Consider the following 15,941-nt stretch of genomic DNA (forward strand, 5'->3'; position numbering starts at 1 on the left):
TGCGGCCGGGAGCGAAGTGCGGGCAGGCAGTGCCACCTGCTGAGAGCCCGCGGGGCGAGACGCGGCGGGCAGTGCCACCTGCTATAAATAGGCCGCGAGGACAGCGTGTGCGACCGCACATCCTGCCGAGAGGGCCTCCATCTCGCGCTGGGCGCGCGTCCCCGGCGGCCCAGGTCGTGCGCCGGAGCTGGCTGGGGCGGCGCCCCCGGCACCCCCACCGCTCCCTCGGGCGGGCTGGGGCCCCCGAGTCCGGCCCGGGATGGGCCGCCGGGGAGGGGCGGGAGGCCGCGGGGACCCGCACTGCAGCAGCTGTTGCCCGCGTGTGACTCGCCCGTCCGGGCTGCGCTCCCCAGGCCGTGTCACACGGCGCGGTGGGGACGGGGGAGCCGCGTGCCCCACCTCAGCCCCCCCGAGGCCCAGCGGGGAGATCCCAGCCCCCGCCCTCCCCTCGCACGCCCGGCCCGGGAGGAGGAAACGCGAGCCGCGCGCAGACACCTCCTCCCGCTCCTCCTGCTCCTCCCGCGCGCCCGCCGCCCCCGCGCCCCCGAGCCTGTTGCTGCGGCCGCCGCGGTACCCAGCGAGCGCGCGGCCGAGCGAGAAGAGGCGGGAGCCGAGCCGAGGGGACCCGCCCGGCCCCCTGCGGCGGGAAGAGCGGAGCCCGCCGGGCGCGATGGACGCTCCGCCCGCCCAGGCCATCCGCGCGCGGCTCCCGGGCACCTGCGCGCCCCGGCCGGGCCCCGGGCTCTGAGCGCGCCGCCGCACAGGTAGGCGCCCTCTGGGGCTGCGCCCCCGCCACCCCGCGGGCTCCTCCCGGGGCCGCCCGCTCGCCCCCCGCCCCTGCGCGCCCCGCGCTCCCGGGGCCCCCGAGCGGCAGGAACCCGCAGCTCCGCGGTGCTCGTGCAGCGCTCGCCGCGCGGGGTGCTCGGGGCAAGGAAGTTCATCCTCACCTCGTCGTCCCCTGCTTGGGCGAAAGCGAAACCTTCGTGTTCTTCAGGACCCTGGAGCTGCGTCTGGCCCCCGCCTCCGGCCCCACACCGCTGCGGCCCGCTGCTGTCCGCACCCCAGCCCCCCTCCCTCCCGCCCGCCAAACGTCCCGGGGGCGGGTGTGTTTGTAAGGCGACCCAATTTGGGGGGGAGGGCGAGCCGAGTGACGCCGTGCCACCCTTTAAAAGTTGTGGGTACTTTGCAGTAGTAACTTTGGCAGTTCCACCAGTGCGCGCAGCATTTCTTTCTATGGGCACATCCTGTACCAGTCGTTTTGAAACCCTGCTCGTTTCTAGCAGCTTCCTGATCGGTCTGAGATTGTGGAGGGAGCTCCTCAAACTTCGCCACTCACTCTCTTAAAAAAAAAAAAAAAAGGTGTCGTTTTCTTTGAAATGCACTTAGAGGCTGCTTTACCTGTTGTGATTTGGTTTTCCATAAATTCTTCACCGGAAGCTGGAAAAGAAATGAATTTGAAAGTCATTACTGTTCTTTCCACCGGATTGCCCTTGGTTAATGGAGAGGTACTCACTTAAGATCTCCCGTTCGGCCCTTGAGATGATTGGATCATTTCATTTCTTAACAAATCAGACTTGGAGAAAAGAGGCTTTTCAAATGACCTGGTTTAAATGGGTCACACCCAAGAAACTCAGCTATCTCTGCATGTCCAAACTTCTAAACTTTTTGCAATGTACTTAAGCTGAACCCCAGAGGCCTCGATTTAAAAAAAAAAAAAAAAAAAGGCAGCTATTCATTGTCTTCCCGGACTAGTGGCGGGATTAGGAGGATTTGGAGAATGGCCGCCTCTGGGTTTTGTGGAGGGGGGGTTGGAGGGGGAGGGAAAGGGGTTTGGAGTGGACAAATCAAGGGAGAATGTTCCAAGAGACTGGGAATCCATCCTCCCAACCACTTTTCTTGTTTCTGAGCTCATGTTCATTCTGTTGGGTTAGGGTCCCCTGAAGCAGGTGAGTTCTATTCCTTTTCCAAAAAGTAGAGATGGCCACTCCTGGTTGGGAGGTGGTGTGCTCCTTCCTGGGAACTGGAGAATTGCCTTAAGGAATAAGGATGTTGTTTGAAATAGTGTGTAGAAGAGGACTGACTGCTTTTGTAAACAGGTGTTTTACAATTGTTTGAAATGGAATGCTGTCCCCAGTTGCAAATCCTTAGGGTTGGGAGTGTTTATCAGCTTATAGGGAAAGAAGACCATAAAAAATGCTTTGCTCCAGATTGATCTATAGATAACGATTGACAAAGCTGAGCTACTGGGGGCCTCCCTGGTGGCACAAGGGGTAAAGCACCACACTATGAAGCAATCCTCAGCCTCTGCAGCCTGCCAGGGAGCAACCCACATGTCGAGGCAGACCTCTCCTGTCTCACCTGCTGCTCCCCTCAGCAGTGTATTTCAGTCAGTCTGCTTGTTCTGCTCCCCACTCTGTCTCTGGTGAATCCTCTCACCCCCCCCAATCTCTGGCCTGTACCCCAGTTCTTGTATGCATAAATAAATAAATCTTCAACAACAAAAAAAACTGAGCTACTGGATAGTAGGCCCAGCTATGAGTTAAAGGGCATGTGTGAAATGTTCAGGGGTCATTTCTGAAGTGAACACAGATGGTGTATTTTGAGACTATTTAAATAAAATCACAGGTGATAATGAAAATAAAGATTTGTCCAGCTAGTTGCAAACCAGTAAAATAAGGAGAAAAATTGGTATAGTTATAAACTATTAGCATCAAAGCAAATTTTTGCAAATGGAACTCCCTGCCAGACCTACCACCTCTCTTTACCCCTGAGAACTCTGGGGTTTCCCCTTTCACTGTGATCACATCTCTGATTGGGTGCAGTCGTTTCAGTGTTCACCTTATATCACTTGACATTGCATGTCATAGGACTCAGGGTCTGAGGAAGAAATGGCAACTCTGAAGAAATGTGGCTTGCCCCTTCTCCCTCGTTCCCATACTGTTGACACTCTCCTACTTACCTGGAAGGCAGCAGTAGCAATCAGCTGGACTCGTGTGCAGAACCAGATGTGTGTAGGGGAGGGCACCCTTTTCTTGTAGAGATCTAGAATCTTCCATGATGTGCCACTGACTTGCACCAAGCAGCATGGAACTTACCTGTTCCCCATTTTCACCAGTATCTCCAAACATTACCATGCTAGGTCAGGGGTGGCTGCTGAGAGGATTATGTCTGAGTTTGCTTTTCTTTTTATCTTAGAAAATGACAACTTCCTTAGGCCCCTTTTACTGTTGCCATACCATTTCTCTGAAGGTCCTCAGTCTCCCAAGTCCCTATAATATCTCTCAGCCCATTTGGGGGCTTACTTCTGCGTATGTGTGGGTGTCTTGGCATCATTTGTTTGCCCTTTTCTCTGTGTGCTGCCCTTCTCAAGTTTAGTGGCCATGTTGATCTTAACACCTGATATGTCTCTCAGCCCTTTTCTTGGTCATTAAACTTGGAGCAGCAGGATCTGGTCATTAAAATGACAAGTAGTCAGCCCAGTGGCTCAAGTGCATTGCGTTCATATATCCCCGGTCATGGCAAAGGATGTAGGTCCCTGCAGGGCTTTACCTTACAATGGCCTTTGTGGCTCTTTCCTTTCTGTCTTTCCAGCCCTCATTGCAATAAAAATAATTTTAAACCAGATTCTCTACAAAACACACCCAGGTTTCCATTCTGAAGGTTTTTGACATTTTCAAGTCGAGATTTCTATTTGATATGTTCTTAGATTTAAGAGTGATGTGTCCCTTTCCAGATTTCAAATGTTTAGAAAAAGATTTGTCAGATTTAGGCCATAGGAAATAATCTTGAATCTTAGGTTTTGGTGAAGTGCAGAATGTAGAAAATAGGTTTTAGCAGCCACGAAGAGGCCTTTGGTTTTGAGTGTGCCTGTTTTCCTTTGTGACAAGCAGCAGCTATTTTTTCTCCTGAAAAGAGAATATACTTATTTAATAGCACGTTATCTACCACCAGTTAATTTAAGCTTCTAAAACAGGTTAAGTGTTTAATCTCATTTTATGTTAATGAATTTATACGTATAAAGTCTTTAGTATATGTTTGGTAGATTGTGAGCACTCAAATATTACTTATTGTTTCTGTTATAGTTATTTGTTTAGTCTACACTTTTAGGAGCAATATGTATATATTTTTTAAGATTTATTCTTTATTTATTTATGCATACAAGAGCTGGGGTGTAGGCCAGAGGTGCGGCAGCTGGGGGTGTGTATGTGTGAGAGGATTCATCAGAGACAGAGTAGGGAGCAGAACAGGTGGATCTACTGATATATGCTGCTGAGGGGAGCAGAGGGCAAGACAGGAGAGGTCTGCTGCGCCGTCTGGGTTAGCTCTCTGGTCTGGGATCGAACTCTTGCTGCAGTGGCTGCTGATAGTGTAATAGTGCTGAGACTTAACCCCTTGTGCCACCAGGGAGGCCCAGGAGCAATATAATTTTGACATTAGATTTGGATTACTTAGGCCTAGCAAAATTCAGATAGAAAAACAATCCAGTTAATCCATTAGAAAGATATTTTAGAGTTACTCCCTACTTAGAGATATTGTTATATTGCAAAGAACGGGAATTTGGGTGTAAGACAAGTTCGGATTCAAATCCTGCCTTCACTATTTACTGGTTAAGGTAGATTCATGTAAAAATAGCTAAGGGAGGCTTCTGATAAAATATACTTCTCATTTATCTTTAGGGTTAGACATAATCTCTGAAGACCCGTTGAGTTGGAACCCCCACCCATTTATCCTATGCAATAGTGGAAGAGAATGCAAGAAGTGACAGTGGCGTCCTGAAGGACTGGGCTTGAATTGGCGTTGATTTAGCCAGAAAGGAAATCATTCCAAGTATCATTAATTTATGTGTCAAATTAGAGAGGTGCATGCCTGTGCCAAGCAACCATGGTGCTGAGCAGGTTAGAACCTCTGGCGCCAGGAGCGCCATGTGATGGGGAAACAGCCTACTGCTCCAAAGTTCTTGGGGTCCTGTGATGATTTCTTGGTGAGCAGCACACTGCTCTGATAGGAATGGGACTGAGTGCAGGTAGTTTGCCAAGCCAGGGCCTCACTGCGTGTTACTTAGGTGGCAGTATGATTCCACCTAGCAGCACGCACACTCTGCCTGGAGTAAAGAACAGAAAAATTGAAACATTGACTCTCAAGGGGAAGTGGCCACCCAGTGGCTCCCTGCCTATCCCGGGTCCTGACAGCTAATCAATACTGACTGCTTCCAACCTGGCCTGGGATCTGGGGCTACCCTCACCACTCCCATGTCTTTGTTTCTCTCCCTCCTCCCTTCCACCAGCATCCTATGGAGGTGAGGGTTGAAGCTGCAAAGGCTTTGGTATTGTGCTGCTGGAAAGTCCCCATCCTGCTCGCTGTGGTTTGCTGGGAGGAAGGCTGGGAAGTGAGGGGGTTCCCAATGGCAATCCACTAACTCCCATAGCTGCATCTCTCGCTTCCTCATCAGTAAGCTCCAACCCCTTCCTCTTCCCCCCATTGCCTCACATATCTCTCCCACATTTATATTCTTGAAAGAAGGATGAAAGCAGCTTTCTATCCCCACACAATGTTGGGGACATTTGGTATTATACATTATGGAAATTAGATTCACCAGATTTTAGAGTTAGAAGGAAACTTGGGGGTGATCTTGCTCCAGTATCTTATAAGAATAAGAAGTTAAGTAACTTGGAGAAGTTAAGTAACTTGCTTTTCCCACTTCATACTTGCAAGTGTTTACACGAGGAAACTGAGGTTCTTTGTATGAAAGTCAGGGACTCGGATTGTCCCCGTTCGGCCACCAAATTTGGACAAGTCACTTGACTGCTCCAGAGCCAAGTCGTCTCATTTCAAATATGAGGAAAATCTCTAAATGATTTCAAAGGGACTTTTTTAGCTTTTATTTATTTTTAAATATTTATTTATTTATGCATACAAAGAACTGGGGTACAGGCCAGAGTGTGGGGGGTGAGAAGATTCATTAGACAAGAGCGGGGAACAGAACAGGCAGATTGATTGAAATACACTGCTGAGGGGAGCAGTGGGCGAGACAGGAGAGGTCTGCTGGGCCATGTGTAGGTCGCTCTCTGGCCTGGGATCGAACTCCCTGCTTCAGAGGCTGTAGATAGCTTCATAGTACTGAGACTTAACCCCTTGCGCCACCAGGGAGGCCCCTTTTCTAGCCTTTAAACTGCCATGATTCTGTGTGCATGATTCCAGGGAAATTTATCATAGCAGGGTTCACCAGCAAGGTTATGGAAACTGCCCTAATAAGAAAGTATCTGTGTTTTGGGCACTGACCATGTTTATGGACCATGGCATCCAGAAGCTGACCAGAATCACAGATCATAGGATTTCTCACTGGCCTGAGGCCTAAGAGGCCTCTTGGAACAGATGCTTCTCCTCAGGGTGGGCTTAGAGAATGGTCAGAGGTTTCCTGCAAAAAATGTGGGCTGAGTCTGAGTAAGAAATAATCTGAAGGGGCCTCCCTGGTGGCACAAGGGGTTAAGCACTGCACTACAAAGCAATTTGCACCATCTGCAGCACAAGTTCGATCCCCGGCTGGCCAGGAAGCAGCCCACATGGCCCAGCAGACCTCTCCTGCTTCCTGCTGCTCCCCTCAGCAGTGTACTTTGGTCAATCTGCTGTTCCCCACTCTGTCTCTGGTAAATCCTCTCACCCCCTGTATCTCTGGCCTGTACCCCAGCTCTTATATGCATAAATACATAAAAAAATTTTTAAAATTTAAAAAAGAAATAATCTAAGGGTTTGTTAAGTCATTTGAATAGTTCATTTGTTTTATGGATTTTTTTATTAGTCTCCACCTCGCCCCTCTCACGGAGCTTCTTATTGAAAAGTAATGCAAGCAATTACTCACCCAGCCTGTTCCTATTCCCATGAATTTTATATCAGCAGTATCTGAATTGCTTATAAATAATTGTGGTTATGTCTGAAGTAAAACTCATGATTTGAGAGTCTATAAGTAGTGTTGAGGCCCACTCTACTTTCTGCAGAGAAACTGAGAATGGTGCCGCAGCTGGTTGAAAAGTGAAAACTGTAGATATTCAAATACTTTTGTCAATGAAATGATAGAACTAATTTGATGACTGATTACCCAATTCCGAAATGACTAAGTCGTGTCATTTTTGGCCCTATGCAGAGGTTTCTTTACAAGAACACCTTAAAGGAACACTGTTTCTACTCTTGCCACTGTATTAACTGCCTTATCTACACTGCCTGATAGACCCTGGTCTATCCTTTGTAATAATTCTAGTACTTCTTTAAACATGTTTTAGGATTAGCAGCTGTCAACGGTTAGAACTTGAAGCAGATTCAGTTACAGGAGTGGAAGTTGAGCCAGACATTTAATGCCACTTTCACCTGTAGTTAAGAGAGAGAAATAGAGGGAGACTATTATTTATGGGGTTATGAGAACTTCAAGTCTGTTTTCATCATCAAAAGTAGTTGTACTTTAAAGGAAAAGAGACATGGAATATGCGTTCCTGAACTATATTGGAACTCTAAATAAAGTATGGGTTTATTTCTGAACTTTTGAACATTTAAAATAAAAATAGTTCCAAACTGTTCAAATGGTACTATAAAAATTAGAATATATTCATGTATATACTATGAAAAAACATAGAGTAAAAAGAAGAGACCAGTTCTATTTCAGAAACTGCTTAGAATTTGAAGATTGGTTTTAGAAACCCCAAGCCTTAAGAGTTTTAGGAGCATAACAGTTTTTTCAAAGGACACCTATTCAGATCCTTAAAATGAATAGGATGGCTGGGCCTCCCCTGGTGGCGCAGGCGGTTGAGTGCTGCGCTGTGGAGCTGTGTGGACGGTTTGATCCTGGCCAGCCGGAGAGGGTCCCACATAGCTGGCAGACCTCTCCTGTCTTTCCCGCTGCTCCCCTCAGCAGTGTATTTCATCAGTCTGCCTGTTCTGCTCCCCACTCTGTCTCTGGTGAATCCTCTCACCCCCCACACCTCTGGCCTGTACCCCAGTTCTTTTATGCCTAAATAAATAAATCTTTTTTAAAAATTTAAAAAGTGGCACTACTAGTAGTCTCTAAGACAGAGGTTAGAGATGAAGGTTTTTATGAAGATGAAAGGAGATAATACATGCAAAGTGGCTGGTATTCTAAAGGAAAGTGGTTGTCATCAGCAGTGGGAGTAGTAGGATCTGGTTCTTGACACCAAGGGATTAGATGAGATTGTGTTGAAAGCAAACAGCTGGAGAGAGGGTAGAGAACAGCAGTAAAGAGGGAAAGAAAGCCATCAAAGAACCTGAAAAGAAACCTCCAGAGAGGTGAGATGAGAACAGTGTTTCAAGCAGCAAGGAGTGTGCAGCATTGGGAAATTCATCGAGGACAGGGTGGTCAAGGACTACAAAGCCCCTGTGGATTTCACAGCCAGGGATGTGGGCTACCTGAAGGAGAGCAATGCTGTGACTCTCCTCCAGTGCTACCGTAGTGGGGGAGGGGCCAGAGGAAGTGGAGACAGCAGGTGTAGACTTTGGAGAAAGTGGTATAGGGAAGGAAGAGTTGTGGTTGAGAGAAGTTTGAGGTCAAGGGAAAATAGCTTTTTTTTTTTTTTTAAATTCACTTCTTTAAAATGTTTGTTGAGCTTATTCTGAATCACCATCCCTGGCACTGCGACAAAATGGTGAATCAGACAGACGTAGTCCCTACCTTCTTAGACTTTCTCCTTAGCTTTCATATATATGCCCAGGTGAATCTGGGAGAGAATAAAGATCCTGGCAGCAAAAAACTAAAGCGCCTAAGACCTGCAGATGACCAAGGCTTTTATCTGTTTTTACAACCCCAAAACAGAAGGGTTTTATGGGAAGTCATGAAAATATATCAAGTGTGGTTGTTGAAAATCATCTATAGCCAGAGAGGCAGAGTTGAGTGTGTTCGGGTTTAGTAGAAGCAACATTTTCTATTGATGAGGGAAGATGTGAGCTGGTGATTATTATGGATGAATTAAATAAAACAATATTTATGACCATGTGTGGAACATCACAGGTACTGAATATATGTTAATGGTGCCTGAAATTGTGATTCAGAACTTCCAGAGTATGACAGGAAAGCCTTTTAAAACTTAAGTGTTGGGCCTCCCCTGGTGGCGCAGCAGTTGAGCGCTGGGTTGCAAGGCTGCCCTCAGCCTCTGCAGCACCAGTTGGATCCCCGGCCACCGGTGAGGGTCCCACAAAAGAAAAAAAAAACAAACTTAAGTGTTGTAAGTGAAGAGTCAATTGTTTAAAACTGAAGGAGAGCAATGCTGTGACTCTCCTCCAGTGCTAAGGTAGTGGGGGAGGGACAGAGGAAGTGGAGACAGCAGGTGTAGACTTTGGAGAAAGTGGTATAGGGAAGGAAGAGGTGTGGGGGGTGAGAGGATTCACCAGAGACAGAGTGGGGAGCAGAACAGGCAGACTGACAAAATACACTGCTGCGGGGAGCAGCGGGAAAGACAGGAGAGGTCTGCCACGCTATGTGGGACCCTCTCCAGCTGGCCAGGATCAAACCGTCCACACAGCTCCACAGCGCAGCACTCAACAGCCTGCACTGCCGCCTGGCCTGTTTCAGTAGACTCTGCTAGGGACAGCTGACACTGTTCTCTTACAAGATTATTTTTTCCTGGAGGGATGGGAGTCACCAGTACTGAATTTAATTTATCTTTTAAAAGTTCCTTGAAATGCATATTGAAGAATATAGTAGGGTTTCACTGCCTTGCTGATTCTAAGAGGCTTAGGTTATGAGGAGTTTCCCGTGGGATCTTTATAACCCATAATAAGAATTATGCCATTTTCGGGTTTTATATAGAATAGTTTCAAGAAAGCTCATTCTAGGCAGAGCAATGTATTTGCACTATATCCGTTTCTTCCTAGGTTTGGTTTCAAACTTGTTAAGTTTTTCTGTAATAATAGCTCTTTGAAAGTAGCTATGGCTATGACTTCATTAAATTCTAATGTCTCTGTTTTTTCTTCCCCAGGATTCTGCATCTGTTTCATAGATTGGTCTAAAATAGAAAAACAGTGGCAACGATTTGCTGAGTTTCCAGACTTTTCCCAAGATGGAACCAATAACATTCACAGCGAGAAAACATCTGTTTCCTAACGAGGTCTCAGTGGATTTCAGCCTTCAGCTGGTGGGCTCGCTGCCCGTGCACTCTCTCACCACGATGCCCATGCTGCCCTGGGTGGTGGCGGAGGTGCGAAGGCTCAGTGCTCAGACTTCCAAAAGGGAGCCTGGCACCAAGCAAGTCAGGCTTTGTGTGTCGCCCTCTGGATTGAAATGTGAACCCGAGCCAGGGAAGAGCCAGCAGTGGGACCCACTGATCTGTTCCAACATCTTTGAGTGTAAACCTCAGCATGTCCACAAACTGATCCACAACAGTCACGACCCAAGTTACTTTGCTTGTCTGATTAAGGATCACAAAACCAGTCAGCAGAGCATCTGCTATGTGTTCAAAGCCGACGATCAAACAAAAGTAAGTGGGGTGAGGATTCCAAAGATTAAGGTGTGGCTGGATGGCTGTTACTGGGGGGTCATGGACATTCATTCCAGTTGGTTGGAATGAATAAGGGATAATGCTACCTAGATTTTGTCACTGGATTTTTGTGAGGTCAGAGTGGATTGCTTGAAGACATTTCATGACAGATACTAGAAATTATAAATTGATGAATTCAACAATTCAACAGAGAAACCTGTCTAAACTTATGGTTAAGAGCTGAATTGTTAGGATCCATTAGGACATGTGTCTAAAGCAGTGCTTCTCAGACAGACGTGTGCACGAGAATCACCTGGGGATTTTGTTAAAATGAAGTTCTAGTTCAGTGGGTCTGGGATGGGCCCTAAGACCCTGCATTTCTGACAAGCTGCCAGGTGAGGCTGATGTTGCACATTTCAATTGCTCTGAGCAGCAAAGGTCTTGTCAGTGAGTGTCCTGCCCTCTCTGTCCTGTGTTCCCTGCCTCCCCCTCCCACCTGCCCTCAGAGTCCTCTGGATCTTTATTGGCATCTACTAGTTTTTGAAAATTATTGTTCTGGCTGACTTTGCTGCACATAATTCCCTCAAATTCCCTCCATTTTGTTGGAAATGACTGTGTTTTCTACTTGCATTTATCCTATTAATAAAAATATATTTATTTATAAACTATACAAGAATACTGCTAGGCAATTTCCCACAGCACAATATTCACTTAGGCAAAGACCATTGATAAGAACCATGTATGTGACTGTAAGTTTTGATGCGTTCATTTTTTTCCCCCAAACTTCAGTGGACACAAATACATTTTTATTTCTTTTATTCTCTTAGCCTTTCCCACCCCCTCTCTGAACTGCAGAGCCTTCACTGTGTTTATTCTAATCCACTAGTTTTTTACTTTGTCAAGTTGCATGCTATATAAATGTCCAATATTTGGTTCTTTGTTTTTGTCAACTTCTTGTCACATCTGATAGCTTGTTATTACATTTCATGATGTGGCTGAGAAAAATATGATATGAGAAATGGTAGAAATGTTTTCAATTCTATTTTCTGTACATTTGTGCTTGCATTTGGCAGATGCAAGACTCGCTTAAAACCACTCGTCCATTTTGTGAGCATTAGCGTAGGTAAAATTGAAAATAACATGCAGCCACTCTCATGGGCCCATGCAAACTGCAATTTGGTACAGCCTACTTGTAACAGGGTGGTCCCAGGAAAGGGGAAGGTTCCCTGCCCCACCCAAGGGAGGGTGGAGCTGAGCAGGAAGAGGAGAAGCTGCAGAAGAGACTGAGGAAGGAGCAGGATGGAGCCAGGAGACCTGGAGGAGGAGCGTAGAGCCTAGAGACACGTGAAGAAACTGCGCTTGTCTTTTGGTTGTGGACTGGGTGACACAGATGTGGGTGAGACCCGTGGGGAGGTGACCATGGCAGCTTTTATCTTGATGTTGATTTTGCTCTTTTCCTTCCGGGCTTGTCTGGTTGTTTGTGACCCTTTTCTGTGGGTCCCCACTGGAAGATGCTTTAGACTTGTAGCAGGCTTTGGGGCCTTGTTCTGGACCAATCCCATTTGGATGGACTTTTACCCACGAGGGGACGGGTAACTTTGGGTGCTTCATTTAGAAACTAGACTCTTTGCCTTACCTGTATTGTTTCCTAGTTTTATTAAAGTTCCTTCCCATTAAAGTCTCCTATGTTTTGTGTTGATGCGGCGGATGGCAGAACCCATTTAGAATAGGCAGGTTTGCGGGGTTTGGGCTGACCCTCTCCCTGTCCTATAACATACTGAGAAAGCAAACAAACAGGTGAGGGCCCCCGGCTTACCCATGGAGCTGAGGAATGCCCAGCTAGGCCTCCCTAGCCTAGCAGGCCTGTGTGGCTGTCTGCCACACACCGAGTGAGGACACCAGTGTCAATCCATGTGGTAAATGTCAGCAAATAGAAATAGAATGCTAATGTCTTCTTCCTGCACCCCACTGGGTTTTTTGCATACCCTCCAGGGTGCACAGACCTCATTTGGAAATTAATGTTCTCAAGACTAAGTAGATTTTGTTTTGCATTTCTGGGTTCTTTTATTCATCCACTGAGTGATGCTGCTTCAAGATCCCTGTGAGAGGACGTTAGCACAGGCTAGCTGGAAGGCAGGCGCCTCAGTGGGTAAATACCAAGCGGTTGGTGAATAGCGCCTGACAGAAGACAGAGAATGCAGCCTAACAGCCTGCGCGCTGGTAAGGCTCTTTGAAAGAAGGCTAATCTGGAGCTAAAACCACCATTTCACCCATAAAATTGCATTTCTCTTATTATAAATCATTTGTTGTCCATGCGTTTTCAGTGGGCAGGACGGCATCCCCTTTCAGCGGTGTAGATGGACTAACTTCCTGGATTCTGTACTGTCTCTACCACCTATAAACTGGGCTGCCTCAGGCAACACCGCGCCTGTCTCCTCATCTGTAAAATGGGGATAATTATAGTCTCTGTCTCACAGAGTTACTGGGAGGAAATAAATGAACTAGAATGGGACTAGAAACTTAGCAAGCATTTGTGGCCATAAAAATTTTCATTAAAGAAAGTTTGGTTGGGAGCAGATTGCATGCTGATTCCCTTGCAAGTTTTAGCTAAAAAGAAAAAGGAGCAGAGATGAGTGTTCTTAGCTCGCAGGATGAGATCCTGGTCATCCTTGAGCTGCATTTTATAAACTAGACACTTAGAAAACTGTATAAACTTAATGGTCCCTAATAGTTGGAAAAACTCCAGCTTGGAAAGCAGAGGGTTGAACAGGCTGTGCTCGGGCTAGCTCTGATTAAGGACTGCGTTTCCTGGGGGAGAGTTTCTGCATCCGCTTGTTTTTCAGCACTTTGTGCTTTTGCCTCTTTCCCCAAACCCTTTTGCTGCCAGCTGAGAACAGATTTCTGGGCGGTCCTTCAAATACCTGACAAGATTTAAAACTGAATTCTGTAATTGGGGCTTCCAGTCTTGCTAAAGTTTGAGAATTGGCCTTAGACTGCATTCTGAAAAGCCATGCTAGAAATATGAATTTGTTCTTAAGTTACTTTTGGCTCGCATACAATTTTTACAGATACAACTTGTCAGGATGCCAGGTAATAAACTGATGTCCTCCCGCTCTTTTTATGAGGAGTTTGTAACATACGTGCCTCAGCCAGGGATTCTGTTGTTGGAAACTGAATGGTGAGCCAAAGGGGCCATGGTTCTAACTTTTTAAAATATTTTTTAGATTTTGGGACCTCCTTGGCACTGTGTCTTAGAACAGAGGATTATCTGCTATAGGAGCATGTTAAACCATGTCATCATTTCTCTGCACTATTTATAACATTTGCTCAGTGAAATAATTCTCTAGATTAAGACGTCTTCTAAATAGATGAGGTCAGCATCGACCAAGTTTGCCAAAGGACATATGTGTGTTTACTGCCAGGGTCGTAAGCATAAAACTCCTGTTGGAGTGGAAATTCTTGGATCAGCATATAAATAAACTTACTGAAGAATGTTTGGAGAGAAGAGGTAGGGAAAGGAACAATTTCATAAGCACAGATTGTTTCCCATTATATGTTTCATAGAATATGCTCCAGGTGTTCTACAGAGAAAGATTTCCATGGTCAAAATGCATTAGGGTGGCGTCTCCAAATTTCTGGTCTGAGGACCCCTTTTCTTTTTTTTTTTTTTTTAAATAATAAATTTTATTTTTATATTCCCCCATACAATTGCAAACCCCCCATTCTGACCCCAATCCCTCCCCTCCCGGCCCCCACTCCCCAAAAAGTGTCTCTGGTTCATAGTTTTTTGTTGATTTTGATTTTCACTTTCTTGTAGTTATTCATTTTCCTGGTCCCTTATTTAAGTTTTCTAGATTCCTGCTATGAGTGAGACCATCCGGTATTTTTCTTTTTCTTTCTGGCTTATTTCGCTGAGCATGATCCCTTCCAGCGCCATCCATGTTGCTGCAAATTGCATGTGTTTATCTTTTTTGAATGCTGAGTAATATTCCATGGTATATATGTACCACATCTTCTTGATCCAGTCATCTATTTTTGGGCATTTGGGCTGTTTCCAAAGCTTAGCTATTGTAAACAGTGCTGCTATAAACATAGGGGTGCAGGTGTTCTTTGGAATTGATGTTTCTGTGTCCTTTGGGTAAATACCTAGGAGTGGAATTGCTGGATCCTATGGAAGCTCTATGTTTAGTAGGTCCAGAAATCTCCACACAGCTCTCCATAGTGGTTGGACCAGTTTGCACTCCCACCAACAGTGCAGGAGAGTTCCTTTTTCTCCACAACCTCGCCAACATTTGCTGTTGCTAGTTTTTTTAATATGTGCCACTCTCACTGGTGTAAGATGGTATCTCATGGTAGTTTTGATTTGCATTTCCCTGATTACAAGTGATGTTGAACATTTTTTCATATGCCTGTTGGCCATTTGCATTTCCTCTTCAGAGAAGTTTCTTTTTAGCTCTTCTGCCCATTTTTTGACTGGATTATTTTCTTTGTTGTTGCTGAGTCTCATCAGCTCTTTGCAGATTTTTGTGATCAGTCCTTTATCATTAGTGTTGGGTGCAAAAATGTTCTCCCAGTTGGTGGGGTTTCTCTTTGTTTTTGTTATTGTCTCTTTTGCTGTGCAGAAGCTCTTTAATTTGATGTAGTCCCAGCTGTTTATCTTTGTGAGGACCCCTTTTCATTCTTATAATTTCTGAGGCTCCTAAAGAACATTGATTTATATGGATTTTATCTATTAATACTATATCAGAAATTAAAACCTGAGATACTATAAAGATATTAGTTATGTAAAAATATTAAGCCCTTTACATGTTAGTATAAATAATGATTTTGTGAACAATAACTATACTTGGGGTTTCATAACTCCAGCAGGGCACATGTCAGTATGGAGTGTTCAAGGGGCTTCCCTTTTTCCATCCTGACTTAAAAATCTTGTATTTGCTATACTCTAACTAACCTTGTTCCTCTCTCCCAAAGAGGGATTATTTTTTGCTGGGAGAGAATATATATATATATTCAAAGATTTATTTATTTATGCATACACAAACTGGGTACAGGCCAGAGGTGTGAGGGGTTAGAGGATTCACCAGAGACAGAATGGAAAGGAGAACAGGCAGATTAACTGAAATATACTGCTGAGAGGAGCAGTGGGTGAGTCAGGAGAGGTCTGCTGCACCATGTGGGTATCACCCTGGCTGGGGATCGAACTCGTGCTGCAGAGGCTGCGGATAGCTTCATATTGCTGAGCTTAACCCCTTGCGCCACCAGGGAGGCTCCTGGGAGAGAATATATTGGCCTCCATAATAAGTTGCTAAAACCTTAGAAATAAGGAGGAACAGGAAAGTGTGAAGGAGCCTGAGGTAAGGGGCAGAGGACTTCTAGAAGAGAACTTCATTAAATGTTGCTGAGGAAGACTTATCTGCAAGAATGTCAATGTCCTTTGAGAACTGGATTTCCTTTTCTGTGATTTTT

At 45.7% G+C, this 15,941-nt stretch overlaps 1 protein-coding gene across 2 annotated transcripts in view; it reads left to right on the forward strand.

Moving 5' to 3' along the window:
- The first annotated feature begins 741 nt into the window (after nucleotides 1-741).
- TBC1D1 (TBC1 domain family member 1) overlaps nucleotides 742-15,941 on the forward strand; it is a 193,676-nt gene continuing 178,476 nt past the window's right edge. Inside the window, exons 1-2 of one of the 2 annotated variants that reach the window (XM_037529597.2) lie at nucleotides 742-764; nucleotides 9,975-10,472. In XM_037529597.2, the coding sequence (XP_037385494.1) occupies nucleotides 10,056-10,472 (417 nt within the window). In that variant the 5' untranslated portion in view covers nucleotides 742-764; nucleotides 9,975-10,055. The remainder of the gene's footprint in view (nucleotides 765-9,974; nucleotides 10,473-15,941) is intronic. The other variant, XM_037529598.2, reaches the window with a different exon arrangement.

This window comes from Talpa occidentalis, unplaced genomic scaffold, assembly GCF_014898055.3.
Source record: "Talpa occidentalis isolate TD23 unplaced genomic scaffold, MPIMG_talOcc4v2.1 talOcc4.6, whole genome shotgun sequence".
In the NCBI taxonomy this organism is placed as follows: domain Eukaryota; kingdom Metazoa; phylum Chordata; class Mammalia; order Eulipotyphla; family Talpidae; genus Talpa; species Talpa occidentalis.